General features: G+C 39.7%; 1 protein-coding gene across 9 annotated transcripts in view; it reads left to right on the forward strand.

Moving 5' to 3' along the window:
* FTO (FTO alpha-ketoglutarate dependent dioxygenase) overlaps positions 1-17,983 on the forward strand; it is a 325,863-nt gene that overhangs the window by 7,582 nt on the left and 300,298 nt on the right. For all 9 annotated transcript variants that reach the window (XM_039880895.1, XM_039880891.1, XM_039880896.1 and 6 more), the window contains exon 2: positions 1,707-1,860. In XM_039880895.1, coding sequence (XP_039736829.1) covers positions 1,813-1,860 — 48 coding nt within the window. In that variant the 5' untranslated portion in view covers positions 1,707-1,812. The remainder of the gene's footprint in view (positions 1-1,706; positions 1,861-17,983) is intronic.

The raw sequence follows: 17,983 nt of genomic DNA on the forward strand, positions 1-17,983 counted from the left end.
AGCAGAACTGCGGTCTCTCCTTCTGCCACCTTCTCGGCGTTTCTGTGTCTCAGATCTCTCTTGCCTTTCTGTTATAAGGACACCAATCTTTGCATTTACGGCCTACCTAAAAGCCAGGATGATCTTAATCTCAAGATTCCCAAGGTCCTTCATTTAATTAGATCTGCAAAGGCCCTTTTCCCAAATAAGATCACATTTACAGGCACCAGGGATTGAGACTTGGTCATATTTTGGGGGATGCTATTCAAACCCACTACATTATTGCATTTCCATCAGCCGTGTATGAAAGTTCCAGTTGCTCCAAATCCTTAACCAGTACTTGGTATTGTCAGTGTTGTAAATTTCAGCCATTCCAGTGGGCGTGTAGTGGTATCTCATTGTGGTTTTAATTTGCATTTGATGACTCCTGAGGTCGAGTATCTCTTTTTAAAAGCTTTTTTGAGGTATAATTTTGAGGTAAATGCTATAAAACTCACCTGTTTTAAGCATACAGTGCAATGATTTGTAGTGTATTTACGGAGTTCGGCAGCAATCACCACCATTTTATTTTAGAATATATCCATCATCTCCAAAAGAAACCTTGTGTTCATGCTCCATTCCCACCCTCCCATCCCTAGGCAACCACTAATCTATTCTTTGTTCTCAAGATTTGCCTTTTCTGGAGATTTCATGTGAATGAATCACAGTACGGTGGGCTCTGGTGCTTGGCTTCCTTCACCCAGCATCACGTTTTTGATTTTCATCCCCGTCGTAGCATATATCAATACTTTGTTCCTTTTTACTACTGAATAATATAGTATTCTAATGTCTGAATATACCACATTTTGTTTAATCCATTCAACAGTTGATGGATATTTGGGTTGTTTCCACTTTGTGGCTACTATGAAAAATGCTGCTGCGAATATTCGCATTCTGTTTTTATATGGACAGATGTTTTCATTTCTTTAGGGGAGATACCTTGGAATGTAATTGCTGGGTCACGTGGTCAATCTATGCTTAACATTTTAAGAAGCTGCTATACTGTTTTTTACGGGCTGAATGTTTTTGCCCCCACCGGATTTTAATGTTGAAATCCTAACCCCCAAGGTGTTGGTATTAGGGGTGGGGCCTTTGGGAGGTGATTCGGTGATTAGGGATTAGTGCCCTTATAAAAGTGAGGGCACTTTTATAAGGGAGAAGAGAGAGCTCCCTCGCCCTTTCTGCCATGTGAGATAGAACAAGAATTTGGGAGTCTGCAACCAGGGAGAGAGAGGGCCCTCCCCGGAACAGGACCGTGCGGGGCTCACACCTTGAACTCCAGCCTCCAGAACTGTAAGCAACACATTTGTGCCATTTATAAGACACCCAATCTGTGGTGTCTTGTTTTATCGGCTCGACGGAACTAAGACATTGTTTTCTGGTATGGAGGTACCGTTTTTAAATTCCCACCAGCAATGTTTGAGGGATATTTTGATTGCCTTCTCTGGATAGAAGGGTTAGTTTAAGTCATTAGCTAACCCAGTGAATAACAGTGAGTTCTTGTCACTTTCTGTTATTTCCGGGTCTGTTTCTTAACCATCTTAAGTGTTGGTTTTGAAAACGGAATTTGCCATTTGAAAAAAGTCTTGAGACACCTTTTAAAACACATTTAACACTCAGACACTTGAACAACCATTGGCTTCTTTGAAGACAGCATTGGCGTCTAATTCATCCTTTCATCTCTCCAGTGTGCCTAGCCGAGGGTCTTGCAAGCAAGCGACATTTATAAGTCTCTGTTGAAGAACGATTGAGCGGTAGCAAGCCTCCAGCCTCTGATACACGTTACGCTTGACGATGTTCGCACAGGCTCCCTGGCTGCTGATTGGACTTATCATGGCTGAGGTTAGCAGTGCAGGTTTGGGCAGACTGTGTGCTTCAAGAAAGTAGAGACCATGTCTGTTTTGTTCTGTTACTTCACCATTCTGTCCCTGGCACTTACCATTATGCCAAGTCCATAGTGAATATTCCACAAATAGTTATCAAATAAATGAATGAATTTCCAAGAGCATCACCTGTTATTGGTCGTTAGGTTTTCTGTTAGTGAGAGATGGAACTGGAACCTGAAGAGAATAAAGGAAAATGGTTAAATGCTTTATGGATTATAAATTGTTTAGTGTACCATAGGAAGGGGTATTAATTTCGAGAAACAAGACACTTCAGCACATACTTTTGCAACTACCAACAATTGTTTTCTGGTGTCCTCTTCCAAATTTAAAATAAAATGCTAGTTTACCCTCCATGTTTTTGGATTTTGTGATTGTTAATTATGGTAGATTCTTAAAGTGTGACTTTGTAACTTCTAGAAGAACAGGACTTTGGAGTTGAGATGATATCTTGGAACCTTACAAAGGCACAGTTTGGAGAAGGTGAATTAGAGTTCTGCTAACATCATTCACTTCAACCTTCTGTTATATGAAATGATTTTGTCTCATTTCACAAAATTGTCTCACTGGCCGGGGCATGTTTGAAAGCTGATCTTTGCATGCCTGCTCTAGGCTTGCGTTTTTGTTTATGCTACAAGCATCTGCCCTGTTGCCATGCTAATCATTTATTTTGCTCTGTAGTTCTTGAAATGACCGGCTCGCAAAGAGACCATGCCTTCCTTTATGTAAAAGAACTGCCATATGGATAAGCGGAAGCTGGGACCTTTACAGCTGGTAAAAACCAAGAAAGCGGTTTGAAGGACCCAATTATGTTGCCTGTGGTCTGAGGACGAGATTTGCTGCCAGCGCATGACTGTTTTCCTAACTGTTTGTGATCAGAAAATTCAGGACTCTGATTTCTGCATTAGCCCTAAGTCTGCCCTTTGGCATCTTCATTTAGTGACTGGATCATTCAAGGCTGAGCCTCAAGGGCCCGCATTTCTCCAATAATGACAGAAAGTGGGCTGATGTGGCAGCCTTAACTCACTCCGCTGAATCGGGCATGATTCAAGTCTCAAGGCTTGAATCCTATATATGGATTTTCTATTTCTATGCACAGCATCCATTATCTCACTGTTTTCCACTTTGCCATATTTCGAAAACAGAGATGGAAAATTTTGCTGATGAATTTTTTTTCCCCCCCGTCAGCATGAACATTCTGCTTTTTTTTTTTGCTTGAGAACGGCACCGGGCAAACGAATGCAAACATCGCCGCTTATGTGGACTCTAGCCTGTTGTCAAGTCAATCTTGTTATTTAGGTAAATAGTGTGCAACTTTTCGCCGAATCAGCAGCCAATATGCTGCGAGCGATTTTTGTTTTAGTCACAGTATTGGCTGGTAACACTATTAATGAGACAATAATTGGGCAGTCACAGTCATTGTTCTCATAAAACACGATCTTGGTATTGGAACCCGTCGGGCAGAGGAGTTGCATATGCAGACTGAGAGGCAGAAAAGGATGAGTGGCCGGGGTGCCCGGCTTTTAAATTCATCAGTCCCCTGCTGCTTAAATTGCCCCAGCTGTTAATGCTGGAGCCATTACAGTAATGGACTCAGCAAATGAAGGAGAACGGAGACACGCACTCTTTATTACCAGAGGGGCAATTTTCTCTTCATCTGTAATAGCAGCCGTGCCTCATATTGATCAGACCATCAAGATACTAATCCTCTGTAAAATTACTTGTTATAACTGAAAATGTGTTAATCCAAATCAGTCTGTGTCCTGACTGTCTACTTACTATTGAGGACAGACTATTAGATGGTTTATTTTTCATGATTTAAAGCCTTTGCCCTGAAAATGGGTGGCGTTTCCCTTGCAACACTGAGTGCTTAATCTTAGCTATAGCCCAGGGTTGTCTTTTTGTTTTAAACAGAACATCACCCACTTAATTAAGGAGCGAGTGTCTGTCTTGCTGTCTGAGTTATGCTGGTGTTTTATGGCCGTCTAGATTTATTAAGCATCTTGTTTTACATTCAGCCTGTGGTTTGTGCTGTAAATAAAAATAGGCCCGTCTTGCACATATTAGAAATTTGCAGGTAGCAAACGTCAATAAGTACCAGGGATGTAAGGTTCTTTGATTTATATTTCAGGCACCAGGTTGTGCTTTGTCGATTGAACCCATAGGCAGGACGCATCCCGGTGTCTTCTGTGTAGCAGATGGGTTTTTGCATCGTTGTCTGAGAAAGTTTATGGTTATTTCTGCATCCTTGGTTCAGTAGATTGCTTTTTAGACAATGAGGCATATCCGCTCTCCCCTTGTGTCTTATGAGTAATGACTACAGCTAGATATTATTATAAGAAGACCTGTTAAAAACTGAGTTCTTTCTTCCTTAATATTTAGGATTTTACGAATTATTCCTTAGATTTTCCATTTTTCTTCATTGTAGTCTCCATATACATTACATGTTTATTTGGACACACACTCAGATATCCTCTTGGTGATATTTTCTTCGTTCTAATAGATCGTCATCACTTAAAGCGTTTGTGTGGCATCTTCTGTCGAGTTCATTCAGAAATAATTAGTCCTCTTTGTGTGCCAGGCATCGTGGTAGGGGCTGCAGACTCACGGATGGATCACATACGATCTTTGCCATTGAAGACCTCAGCCCAGTAGGAAGATAGGCATGGGAACAAGCGATTATACTAACGCAGTGTAGGAAATGTTAAAATCCACTTGTGAATGTAGTTCCTGGGAGCAGATACCTGTTCTGATCACAGTGGTAAAATCAGCATCATCACGTTTTCTTGCCCGGTTATCAAAAGCAGACATGTGCAGTTTAATCACACCTCCAGACTCACATCCGAATGATTCCTAGCTGTTTGACAGAAATCTCATTTTTCCCTCACGGCAGGCTTGTTTACTGCCCCCTGGAGACAGTCAAAGGAAGGGTTTCTAAAAATGTTTTGATCAGTGACCATGTCTTTGGGTACGTATGGAGTTTCCCACCGAGACTGCTTTAAAGGGGATAGCGCCTATTTGATTGTTTATGTTCTAGCATTTATCCTGTAAATCAGTCTCGTTGCTTTAGAGTACCATTTATCTAGAGAGACAGTGGCCTGTACATGGTTAAGAGATGGATTTTGGAGTCAGGCTGCCTTGTTTCCCCACCCCCGAGCTCTCCTATGTGCTTACTGTGTGATCTTGGGCAAGTCACCTGATCTCCTTGAGTCTCAATCTTCATCTGTAAAATGGGGATAATAATAGTTGTGAGGATTAAATGATTTGACATACGTGAAGTGTTGAGAATAGTGATGTGCATAGCTATGTGCTCTATAACTGTTACCATGGCTGTAGGTATTGAAATTATGTGCGATAATTGCTGTGTTACTTATATACATATTGGTATATTTCGTAGAATATTATTATTATGCCTATTATATGTACAATATATCCAGTATGATCCCGATTTTATCTAAAATATATTTGACACATTTATGTAAGAAATATTTTAAACAAAACTTGGAAGAATAATGTGCATCTTTTGTACTTTGCTCTTTATTGTGACTATGTTTTCCATGTCATTACAATTATACAGTATTTCATCATATGGATTTTTTCCTGCTATTATAAATTCTCCTTCGGTGTCCATTATTGTACATAAATCTCTGTGCAAATCTCTGATATTTTCCATAGGATAAATTAAAAAAAGGCGAATTGTAAAGATTTGTAAAGATTTGTGGTTTACATTATCCAGTACCACCCAGAGTAGTGACACCAAGTTGCCACTCTGAAAAGCAGTGCACGAGAATGCATATTTGGTACATCCTCGTCAACTCTGAGAATTGCCATGAAATATAAATATTTGCCTATGTAGAAGAGCTGAAGTTGGAGCTCATTGGAGAACAGATTTGTATTTCCTTAATTACTAAGTAGATGGTTGAATTCCTTTCTACCATGTTTATTGGCCATATATAGTTCTTTTGTGATTGATTTATTCATATAGCCTTCCTTCATTTTGCTGATAATGTTTATCATTTCTTATTGATTTGTAAGAACATTTCATAGATTAGGGACATCATTATTTTTTAATCGTGGATCAGTGATGGAAATATTTTTCCTAGTTTATTTATTGCCTATCTTTTGCTTTTATATTTTTGTTATTCAAAAATTTTTCTTTATGTACAGGGAAATTTTTCCCTCCTACCTATGAGATTAATGGTCAATGATATGTCCTTCTAGTTATTTTATGTTTTAATTTTTTTTCATATAATTCTCATAATGCATCTAGGATTTAGTTGGTGTATGATATGGAGTAATTGTCTTACTTTTTCTTCCCAAATGGTTAATAAGTTATCCCCACTGCATTTATCGACTAATATGAATGCTGAAGTACTCAGATCTGCTTTTCTATTCTTTTTCTTTTGTCTGTTATTCTTGACATAACATTTTAATTATCAGAGTTTTATGATACCTTTCAGTATGTGGCAGTACAAGGCCCCATCATGTTTTTTTTTTTTCAGAAGTTCCTTGGGTCTTGCTGAGGAGACAAAATTTTTTCCAGATAAACTTAAAAGCCACTTTTTCAAGGTCTCTTGTGTATCCCACTAATCCTTTGGTATTTTAATTGTTGTTATATTAAATCGATAACTTAATTTGGAAAGAACTGAAGTATTTATGGTAAATACTTTTTCTCATTCAACAATGTTATCACCACATTTAGGTACTATTTCTTACCTTTTGAGTTTATTCCTGGGTATTATACATATTCGATCACTATTTTTGGTTACTATTGCAAATGGGATATTTTTATATTGCATTTTTAGGTGTTACATGAGAAAACTTTTTTTGTGTGTGTTATTTTTGTAATTGGCCACAATACAGAATGCATCCTTATCATTCTAACACTTTTTGGTTGATTTTCTTGGGTTTTCTAAGTGTATACTGGGTATAATAAGAATTTCTCGCTTTTGGTAATTACACTGTCCTCTCCATTTTTCCCACCTGTGTTATTACATTCTCTAGAACCTCTAAATAGTGGCGGTAGCAGGTGGTTATGCCTTTAATAGTTATGCTTTGGGGTTCTAGAATAAAATATAATGGTAGTTGCTGGTATTAATCTTTGCGTCTTTGTTCACTTTTTTCGCCCTAGAGACTGAAGTTCAATTTTTATTGAATATTTCTTCGACATGTGTTTAGATGGTTATGTCTAAGTCTCCCGACAGAATATAATCTGTTAATATAGTTTCTAATATTCTTTGGGATAAATCCTAGGTGGTCACATTACAGTGCCTTTTAACATAGTGCTGAATTCAACCTTTTGGTATTTCAATTAGGAAAGTAAGATGGATCTGTAGCGGTGATTACCAGCGAAGCTGGAGGGTATTTCGGAATCTTCAGTGATATAAATATAATATATTTAATATACGTATCATAGTCTAATTCGAGCTACAGTTAGTAAAACTTCATAAAGCTCTTTCGGCTGATGAGGATAAACTAACAGTAGATGGAGGTAAAATGGGGAAAGATATTGAAAAACATTCCTTTTTGTGCTCTTTTCTCACGTTTTGATACTGTAGTTGAGCCCGTGTCATAAATACGAATCCCATCTTTTTCCTCCTCCTGTACTCCAGAGCCATTTATAAAGCATCAGAATTACTTGTCTCTTGGAAGCCTGAGCCAAATTCCTTGCAAAACTCTTCATGCGATGTTGGGGAAGACAAATTTTGGATAAATTTTCCAATATGTTTTCTAGTTATTGTTTATTTAATTTTCTTCTTCTTGAGTAAATTTTGCTCATTATGTTTTCTCAGATATCGAGGTTTCAGATTTATTGATACGGCATTGAGCATAACATTCTCCGGTTTACTAAGAGTTGTTCATAGTTTTATAATGAAAAAATTCCATATTCACTTTTTATATTTCCTTTTTAATTATAACTTTGTGTATTCACGTGTTCTATTCAAAAATCGATTATATTTGCCTGTCGTCTATTTTTTTGAAAACTAGTTCTTCAGTCTGTTTATGCTAATTAATTAATTTCTACCCATTCTTATTGTTTCTTTCCTTCTGCTTTGCTTACACTTTTTTTGTTTTTATTTTACTAAATTCTTGCGATGAATACTTAGTTCATTTATTTTCATTCTTTTTTAATATGGAAAGCATTTCAAAATCTTAAAAACAATTTTTTCTTATGTGTTCCCGTAGCAATTTGTGCAAGTGTTTGTAGGTCTTGTCACTCGGTAGTGTGATGATTTTTTTTTTAAATGTCTTTCTCATCGCCTTAGTTATAGACTTTCTTTTTACTCCAGTGCATTCCAAGTCTTGAACACAGTAGGCACTAAACAATTAATTCATTCTTGAATTACTATCATTTCCTCCCATCACATTCGTACCCACCTAGTTCCACATAGGAACTAACCACGTCCAGAACTTTTCACTGCGTTGTGTAGACTTCTACGCTTTCTTTTTTTATGATCATGATCGAAGTATAGTTGGCATACAATATTTTATTAGTTTCAGTGCACAAAAGAGTGATTCGACATGTATATGTCTTACCACGTGATCAGCACAGCAAACCTAGTGACCATCTGTCACTGTGCAAAGTTTTCACACTGTTTTTGACTATATTCTCCTTCCACTTTTCACCCGTTCCTCTCCTCTGGCAGCCATCGGTTTATTCTTTGTTTCCGAGTCTGTATTGTGTTGTTTTGTCTGTTTGTTTCTACTGGGTCTTCACTAGAGATAGTAGCTGCTGCGGTGAGTGGGAGGAGCACTTCCCTGGTAGTGAGGGGGCTAAACTTCGAGTATATCTGTCACTTTTAGGCTTTTGCTGGTCTTGTTGCTTTATCAGTAAAATGGGGACAATCCTCACCTCTCCTCTCTGCTTCATCAGAGATGTCGTCAAAAGAGAACGTAAAAGAACTTTGAACACTAAACGCGTTATGTAGATACACTTATGATTTGAAATAGTTTAGTATTGTCTTATGTGCCACCCACCAGCCCCACTCCCCAGTGTACAAACGATCAAGTTCCTTGGAGCAGAGACTGGAAATACATGCCGTACGTACTGTAGACGTCTGTCCTCTGAACCATTTAGCACAGGGCTTTGTTGACAGATGCACAGTATATATTTGTCGGTTGAATGTTTTCTGAGACTCACTTTTTAGCACTCGTTAGGGGTCGATCTGTAAGTGCGCTAAGACCACGGAGCCCTTCATCCAGCAGTGGAATTTCTAGTTGACCATGAAAAAAAAAAAAGCTTCTAGTTTGTTGGGATGACCTAGACAGCGGCTCAACACCCAGTTACTGAAATGGACATGCGTTGCTTGAGGACGTAAACCTTTGGCTTCAATCCCATTTTCTCTGCGTAGGAAAGCTGCGGACATACTACCCTCTGCCCAAAACACAGACTAGAGAGCTAGTGTAATTTACATAAATTGATAACGAATTATAAAATCGATAACAATTCTTTTCCATTTTCATAAGTCTCAGCAGTTTTTTGTTTTTTTTTTTTTAAATCTTGTTTGGAGGAAAAATAAATCCATGATTATTTCTCCCCTTTCAGTTATAGTTACATCACAATTTCATTGTTCCCTTTGCACTGAGATTTATTTTTATTTTTGACTTACTGTGTTTATTGCTATGGAGGGGTGACATTGTATCGCTGGCTCTTCTACCTAAGATTCCCCATGTTCCTTGGGGACGTGAATACCATCTGATGAGTCAACCTTAGATCCACAAGTTGTTCGTAAATTGCTAGACCCCGTCTAAATGCAGAGTGATAGTATTTTTCCATGTAATTATTAAATATTCTCTCCTAGAACAGCATTCACCAAAGGACTTCACAGAACCACAGACGTTTCAGTATTGTGGCTCTAGCAGAGCATGTGAGGGTTCAGTCAGCCTCTCGTACCTCCCACCCTTTTTTTTTTTTTTTTTTAACAGTTCATTGCAGCTGGAAAAAGTAGGCATAACTTTTTGAAAACAAAGATACCCCTTTTAGGCTTCTTTTAAAAATTCCGATGGAACTTTATATCTCAGATAATTGATGGTAAATTCTGTTTGGTTGTTTTTGCTCAGACTATGGGGATTTACAAAACAAGTTTCATCTCAGAAATAAAAACTAATTTGATGATGTTGTATCAGATTCACCAATCCCTGAGGAGTTGTCTCGAGTTTCTTCTCTTTCATGAAGCTTTTGAGGATTATTCCTTTCATCTCTTTCCTTACTGAACTTATTTCTTACGTCGAAATGTATGGAAACAGCAGTAAATGTGGACATGGTACACTTCTCGGTCTGTGGTACATATCAAATTTGGCGTTTTATTATTGCTTATACTTCTTTTATGTAATTCTCTTTTCCCTAGGTGGATGTGTGCTCTCTCTGGCTAAGAATCATAATATAAATTTATTTTCTATATCTAATAAGGTGCTAACGACGTCGTTGACTCTTAACATGTCTTGTGAGGTGGAAGCTTACGTAGACGGAATGTTGAGTGTTTTGTTCTTTTTTTTTTTTTTTACTATACAGAGCATTTATTATCCTCAACTCTCAATTCGTTTTTCATCAACATCAGAATATATTTTGTTTAGCAATGTCTTGTGTAAAACCATATGGTTGAATAGGTCTCAGGAAACTCTGTTTGTGGACCATAGGAACAGCTCAGGTTTTGGTGGCCCTTTACTGATCACTGTGTATTTTAAAAGAGTCATATCTACACCATCTGTGTGTCCCGATTCATTTTGCCAGTTCATCTACTGCTCTTCCTCCTGTTTTTATTTAAGACTATAAAGTTACTTTAGTGTAACTGCTGCTGTCACCTTTGCCCTTAGCTAATCAAATAGTTTACCTTGAGGGAAGCATTTATCTCCCACTTTCATTATTATTATTTTTGTAGCTGTAAAGATATATATTTTATGTCTGCAGAAGGCTGTAACAGTGAAACGAGGTATTGATCTGCTGTATTTAGCAATTTCTTTCCACCTTGCCATCAATAGTATGTCAGCATCTGTCTGTACCGTGGTTGACCTCACAAATAGCTCTTTATGCTCCCATTGGATTCAAATGATATAGTATGCTGAAAACTAAATCAATGAATGATTATAAAGTTTTTAGTATTATTTCATGACCTGGAGGCAACTGGTACTTCTGGCACTGAACAGGTCAGTGTACAATGAATATGAGTAAAATGAGAGTGTCGGGCTTTTGTTCGGCCGAGAGGGGAACAGGGCACCTTCTCGGGTCGGCTCAGACCTCCAGACCAACGATCTCAAAGCGCTTCAGTGAGACACCTCCCTTTGCAGACTCAAATGGAGAGAAGAGCAATCCTTCCGTTGAGCTTTATGCCCCGCTCCCACCACCATGAGCAGGTAGCGACGTTTCTAAAATTATTTCAGCTATAAGCATCTAGGCTTCTGCGCTCATTTGCAAAAGAAAGATAAACAAAATTAGATGCTGCGTCATTATATCACTGAGGACCTAACCAAAAGGCACATAGTAAGAGGAGGAGGAAGTACCTTCGTCTAGGTCTAATGGGATCCTTGGCTACTGTCAGCAGCTGGAGTGAATGTCGGGGTGTTGAGACCACGTGCCCCAGCCCTCCTCCCACTCGTGGGAGTTCTGCTCCCCTGGGCTGATCTGTGGAACATTGAACTAGAAGGTCACCAGTTTGACTGCTCGTGGATGTTGCTGAATCCAGCAACAAATTTTATTTTTATAATCTTGCAGAATCTTTTATATATCTATATATCTGTATGTGAAAGGACCTTTTAGATATTGAAATTTGGGACACGTGCAGAGGTGGGAGGAGGTGACAGTGGGTGAGCGGGGAGAGCAGAGCACAGCCGTTATCCTGATCTTGCGAGGGTTTGAATCCCATGGATTTCTCTCTACGAAAATGCCGGTTTGGTGTATTCCTTTGTCCATCAACGCAGTTCAGAGTTTGACAAGGAGTGCGGAGGAATTCATTGATTGGTTCATTCTTCAGACTTTTATTGAGAATGCAGTATGTCCTGAGTGAGAGAGAGAGGCTATGAGGGCTGGCGTCCCTTCTTGAATGTTCATGGAAAAACCGTCATTTTCCGCTTTCACCCGAAATGTGTCTACTTGACTTATTCCTGCCGAATCGCCCCTTTCAGATATTTGAAGAGGGGGAATAAAGGATGGGTTATATTAGCACGGGTTGATGTCCGGCCACCTTCTCTTCTCGTATGTCACCTGCATGAAAGGAGGAAGGGGGGACTCCTTCATGCAAAGTCACACAGCAGGAAGGCCTGAGGAGGGACTGTGGCCTAGCCCTTTGAATCTGGGGGTGACAGCAGATTTAGGCACCACACCCTCTTCCTCTTTTTCCTATATATAGACTGTACCGATGTTTTAATAATTTGAGCATTGGACTTATCCGCAGGAAGTTTTTTTTTGGGGGGAAATCCACTCAGGGATCTGCCTCTCCTCAATTCTTGGTTGACTTTTGTTACTCATTATGAATCTGTGATTGATTAATAAGCTGATCTGTTTTAGAAGCCATTTAAATTTTTGTTCCGTATTGTCCCTTACAAGTATGAGTGCCATTAGTTGAGTCCGTGGTGTCTAAAGGAGTACTTCTTTTTATTTGTCGTGTATCAGGTCACATTAAACTTTGAGGTTTGCAACCTAGGTCTAAAAAAAAGGGTATTGGGGAAAAAGTCCTTTTGTCTGTGATTTTTGTGTACCGTGTATGCTTGAATATGAAGTAAGGAATTTTCTCCCTGAAATTATCCATCCCTCAGGCAAAAGATGTCTTTTCATATTCAGGTTCTTATCAAGTGTCTTGTATTGCAGAATGCTCACTTAGTTACTTAATTGTGAAGAATAATATTATTTAAGTGGCTATCCCAATACTATGTGAATACGACTTGTGACAGTTTTTTCTTGATCTGAACTACATATAGTAATCTGGATTTATACACCATAATTTCTGGCTTTGCCTGATAGCGGAAGCTTGATAAATGCTCATACATTACTTAAAATAACTTATGTTTGGTTATCTGCAGCTCTGTATTAGAAACTAGCTGTGTTCTTGTTGAGACAGCATAGGGCAATTAGTTGACCTCTGTCTGTACAAGCTTTAATAATGGGGTGTCTTAGCTTCGTTCCTTATAGTTGATAGCTTATCTCCTCTCTCAGGCTTCCTTAAGGAAGGGCGGGTGATAGCGATCAGGGCTTAAAGAGTGACTTTAGTGCTGCAGTTGATGTAGACCAACACCTTTATATAAGGTTCATTTTCAAGTTCAGACCACTAAAGGCTGTCTCTGATGAGGGCCACTTACAGCTCTGTTTGTGGATAGAAAGCCTATTGTTGGTGAAAAGGGTATAAGAGGATCTGTCCAACTTAATTCTTGATCCTAGGCAGTTACTTTTAGTGACAATCATGGCTTCTAACTAAATAAGAGGAGGCATTTCTTTTTCCTCAAGATAAAGAAGAAATCTCTTTGTTAATATATGTTAACACACACATCTGAGTGGGATCATGTAATTTCACTACATAGAAAAGGAATAAGATCTCGAACTTCGAATTGTAGGTGTATATATTTGTGTCATGTGCTAAACTCTGAACCTGTTGTGAACTATATTTTTGTAAAAAACTAAAAAAAGTATAAATTTATTGATAAATTACTGTATACTTAAAATTATACTGCTTTCAGTAAATAAAATTCTATATAGACATGCGATTATATTCTTGCGCTGTCATAGCAAAATGATAACATTAAGATGAAATGATTTTATTTTAAGATTGTTTTCTACTGTAGACACTTATAAACTTTCCTAGAAAATCGACATCGGTGGCGGGGTGGGGGCGCATTTTTAATTGTATACTTTATTAGAAACTCCTTGAAGAAGAATAAATTCATTTTGAATTTTCTTTCCTTTTTTTAGGATCTAAGAATACGTAGGTGTCTGAGGCTACATATGTGTCTAAAAGAGTAGCATGCTTAAAACCATGGCTGAAGAGTTATGCTTAGCTGTGTACTTTGCATGCATTTGTGATTTGAAATAGGAAAGAAAGTCAAATCGGAGACAGCTTGAATGGCACGCTGTCAGTTTGGGGCTTCATGAATTGGCAACGGTCTCATTTAGGACCTTCAGATGTGTCTCTGCCTGGACAGAATGAGAACGTTTTGCATGTTCTGGAGGAGACAGCCACTCCTTGCTGCCTCACAGTAGGCAGTGGTGCATGACAGTTGCCCTTCATTGCTGGCTTCTTGGAGCTTAACCTCTGACCCTCCGCTTAGTCGAGGCACAGCAGTCGGAGCAGGCTGGAGGTGTTGGTGAATGACGGGCACTGGCCTGCAACGTGCTTGTCATGATTTGACTGTCAAAGGAGCCTGCCATTGGTTTCGATCAAGGTTTGAAACCTCTGTGCAGCAGTCCAAGGCTGTCAACAGCGTGATCAAATGTGCATAAAAAATCAGAGTCCTGAGCATATCTTCAATCAGAAGAGAGGAAGTTTTTCCCTCTTCTTTCCTTCTCTCTTTTTTTCATTTTTCTTTTGGTTAAGTATATTCAGATGACTTTCACGGGGCCAAGAGGTTGAATCTCTTGCCACGGTGAGAAAAGCGAACTGTCGTCTCCCGTGGTCTGAGTTTCAAATAGCAAAGTGTAGATCTGAGCAGCTCTGCCAGTTCACCTCATACAAGACTTGCCTTGTACGAGTCCATCAGCTTTCGGCCATTGGGTTAAGGGACTAGAGACTAGCCCAGCGGTCCCTGGACTTAGCTGACAGGGTGAGACTTTCGCTTTGGTCTTTAATGTTGCAGAGGGGTGGAGAGGTCAGTGTGTGTGAATTGTGAAGCAGGGATTAAAATTTAACACAGTGGAGGAGGGATATTAGTGGAGTATGATTATCATCTCATTTAAAGCTTTTTTCCCCCCTCTCATGGTAAAGAAGTTTAGACACGAGGACTTTAATTGGTTGTGATCAAGTCTTGGAGATTTCGGAGGTCAGTCTTAGGCAAATGTTTTTAAATACAGAAACATATGACCGTGAAAGCCATCTTTTCTTATACATATGAAACTCTGCATGAAAAAGCGTCTTGAAGTGGAGGAGGATGAAGGAAAGCCTGACAGTATTTTTAAAGTATTTGAAAAGTTCTAGTAACGAAACTTGGTTTGCGTCTAGTATTGTGGAGTAGGTGGGGCGGGAATCTGGAGGACCCGGATTCTAGTTTTCCTTCCGCCATTTCCAGCTCAGTCACCCCGGGTAAGTCATTCAATGCCTCAGTCTGAGTTTCTTCAAACGCAGACACAAGGATGCTGTTTGTGGCGAGGGTGGAAGGAGCTCCTTTCTGTAAAGTTCTTGCCTTCGTCGGCACTGTGGGCCCTCCACAGCCACTTCCCGTTCTCCTCCTTGTCCTTTGCTTACCAGGAGAGAGTTATTAAAGAGTCAGAAGCCAATGCTTGGGCAGATAAAATACTCTAGAACTCAAAAACAGCCCATCTTTGTGTTTCAGTTCTTTCCCTCCCCCACATAGGACTGATTTTAGTCAATAATATCATATTTTAGTCAAGCACTCAAACCACAAATCTGAGTGGCCTTTGTGGGGGAGGAACAAACTTTCCTTTACCCCCAAGGTCCTCCGGCTGGTCTAGTCATTCAATAGACACAAGACAGATTAGCAAGAGAAAATAACCAAATTCGAGAGAGTCAGAGACCCCACACTCAGGAGTGATTCGGAGATAGACAGAGAACATGGCTATAGAAGACGTCCTGAGCTGGGGATGACGTAACGTGCCTTAGGGGCTTTCAAGGGTCATTGCAGGATGATAAGAAAAGCAAATGTTTAGTAAACAGAAGGTTGTCCTGCCCTATAGATAGGTCGAAGGGAGTGATCTCTGAGAATCTCTTATGGGTAAAGCCCCTAATTCAAGGTCTTTTGGGTGGTTAAAAAGGAAGGGCAGAAGTTTCTCTTCAGCCAGAACCTAAAATTGCTGTTAGTTCAAAACAGCCCTCATACCACAGAAGCACATCTTCCTTGCCGTTTGAAAAAACAAAGTGGCCATGTCACTTCACTCTTGAAAATTTCTCAGAGTTTTGCCACTGGCCGCATGGTAAAATTCAGACCCCCAGGCTTGCCTTGTGAGCTTCCCATAGTGTCAGTCTCATCTATTATCTGTGCCAGCCCCCTACCCCCACCCTCTCGTTTCCAGAACTTCACACCTGACCCTCCTGCCGTAAGGAAGTGCGGCCTCTGCGCTTTTTACACACGCCTCCTCTCCCTGGGCTGTTCTCTTCCCATCTCACTGGCACCCAGAAAATGAGAAAATGACGTATTTTTCAACAACCTCCTCAAATGCCACTTCTGCTGAGGCGTCTCGGATTCCGCCATCCTCGGGGCTTCATGCTCTCCCTTCCTTAGCTTTTACCTCCCTGTACCTGTAAATCCATTTACCTGACTGGTCTTGTGAGTTCCTTCAAGTCAAGTGCTGTGTTTTCATTTGTCTCTTGTGTTTTCAGTATCCGGCTCGGTGTCTGGAACAAAACAGACACTCAATAAACTGTCATCTGTTGTGGCATAATCTACAGACATATTTAGGGACAGGTTTAACATGGATTTTAAGTATAACGAGAGTGGATATCTGCCTTTTGAAGAGCGTCGCAGTGACAATATTCCATTATTGTTAGCGAGATGCCTTAGGCCTCTACCTCACACAACCTGCATCGTATTGAAAGGGAAGGGGGTACAATGTTAACACTTTAGAAAATAGAAATAGTATATCAATTGCCCAATAATTACCGTACTACCAGCATATAGTGTCAGCGAACAGGTTAGCTCCAGATAAACTTTGCCATTGCTGTTTTATGATCCAATATGTTATGTGTCTTTTGCCAGAAAAGATGGTACTAAAGTTAGTATTCTAATTCAGTTAGTAAGTAAATTTTGTGATTTATCTATCTATTTATCTTTACATTCTCCAGATGATGCTCCTTGGAGTTGTCATGATTTTTTGCATTTTTATTGTTATATTTGAAGCATTTTAGTGCCAAAGCACAGTAGACCCATCATAGGGATATAATGATTTATTTAAACCGTTTCCTATTGTTGACTGTTTAGCTTATTTCATTTTTATTAGCTTAAATAATGCTGCGTTGAACCAGTTGGTTCAGGCATCTTTATGTGTATTCTTTATTTATTTACGAATAAATTCCTAGAAATAGAATAATTAGGTCAAAATAGAGGGCTGCTTTTCAAGGCCCTTTGATGCACCTTGCCAAATTACCTTCTGAAGAAGGTGTATAAATCTTCGTCAAGGTAGGTCGTAAAAAGCTTCTCGTCCTATAGTGTATTTCTTAGATTACCCGCAAGTCGTGGGGATTTTAAATGTAGGAGGTGACCTAGAGGAGAGTAATGGCTCTTCAGAGAGGAAAGAAGATAGGATGAAAGAAGGAACAACAGAACCTCACGCGTTGCTCATCTTAGGGTGTGCGTAGGTCCCGGTGCCCTGATTTGTCTACTGTCCTGGGAACTCCTGGGACTTTGCTGCTTGAGGTGGGGGCCTGAGAACGGCTTGGCTTCTTTTGATGTAGTTCCTATTTTTTTCCCTTTGGGTACGATTTCTTTCAAATTAATGGTTTACAACTTGAGAAGTTCGAAAGCTGCCGATGAGTAGATTCTTAAGTTCCCTAGTCCTATTTTCAGACATGCGATTCAATATGGATCTTGTGCATAGTTCTGCCGTGTATTTGAGAGGTCAGTGTCCTAGATCATTGTCGCCTTCTTAAAGGAACCATCTTGCTAGCCGAAATGAGAGAGGGGTGCCCTCCTGAGTGAGGCATCCCCACCGGCTTTTACAGGCATCCTGTTACCTGGTTGGGATCTGTGTGGGTGAGACAGCGTGCTGTCAAATCATTTTCCGGTTCCAAACCCAGTATTGGAACTCTGAAGTGTGTCTTAGGCCAGGTGGAGGTTAAGGCACCTTAAGGGCAGAGACTTCTTATCTTGCTTTTATTAGCAGTGGTGTCAACGTGCAGTAAAAATGCGGGGACCTACTCTTCTTTCTGATAAAAGAAAAATGGCCTGCCTGGCAACCGGATGGAGAGAGAGGTGCCTGAGGCAGATTACAT

This window comes from Pteropus medius, unplaced genomic scaffold (genome assembly GCF_902729225.1).
Source record: "Pteropus medius unplaced genomic scaffold, Ma_sr-lr_union100, whole genome shotgun sequence".
Taxonomy (NCBI): domain Eukaryota; kingdom Metazoa; phylum Chordata; class Mammalia; order Chiroptera; family Pteropodidae; genus Pteropus; species Pteropus medius.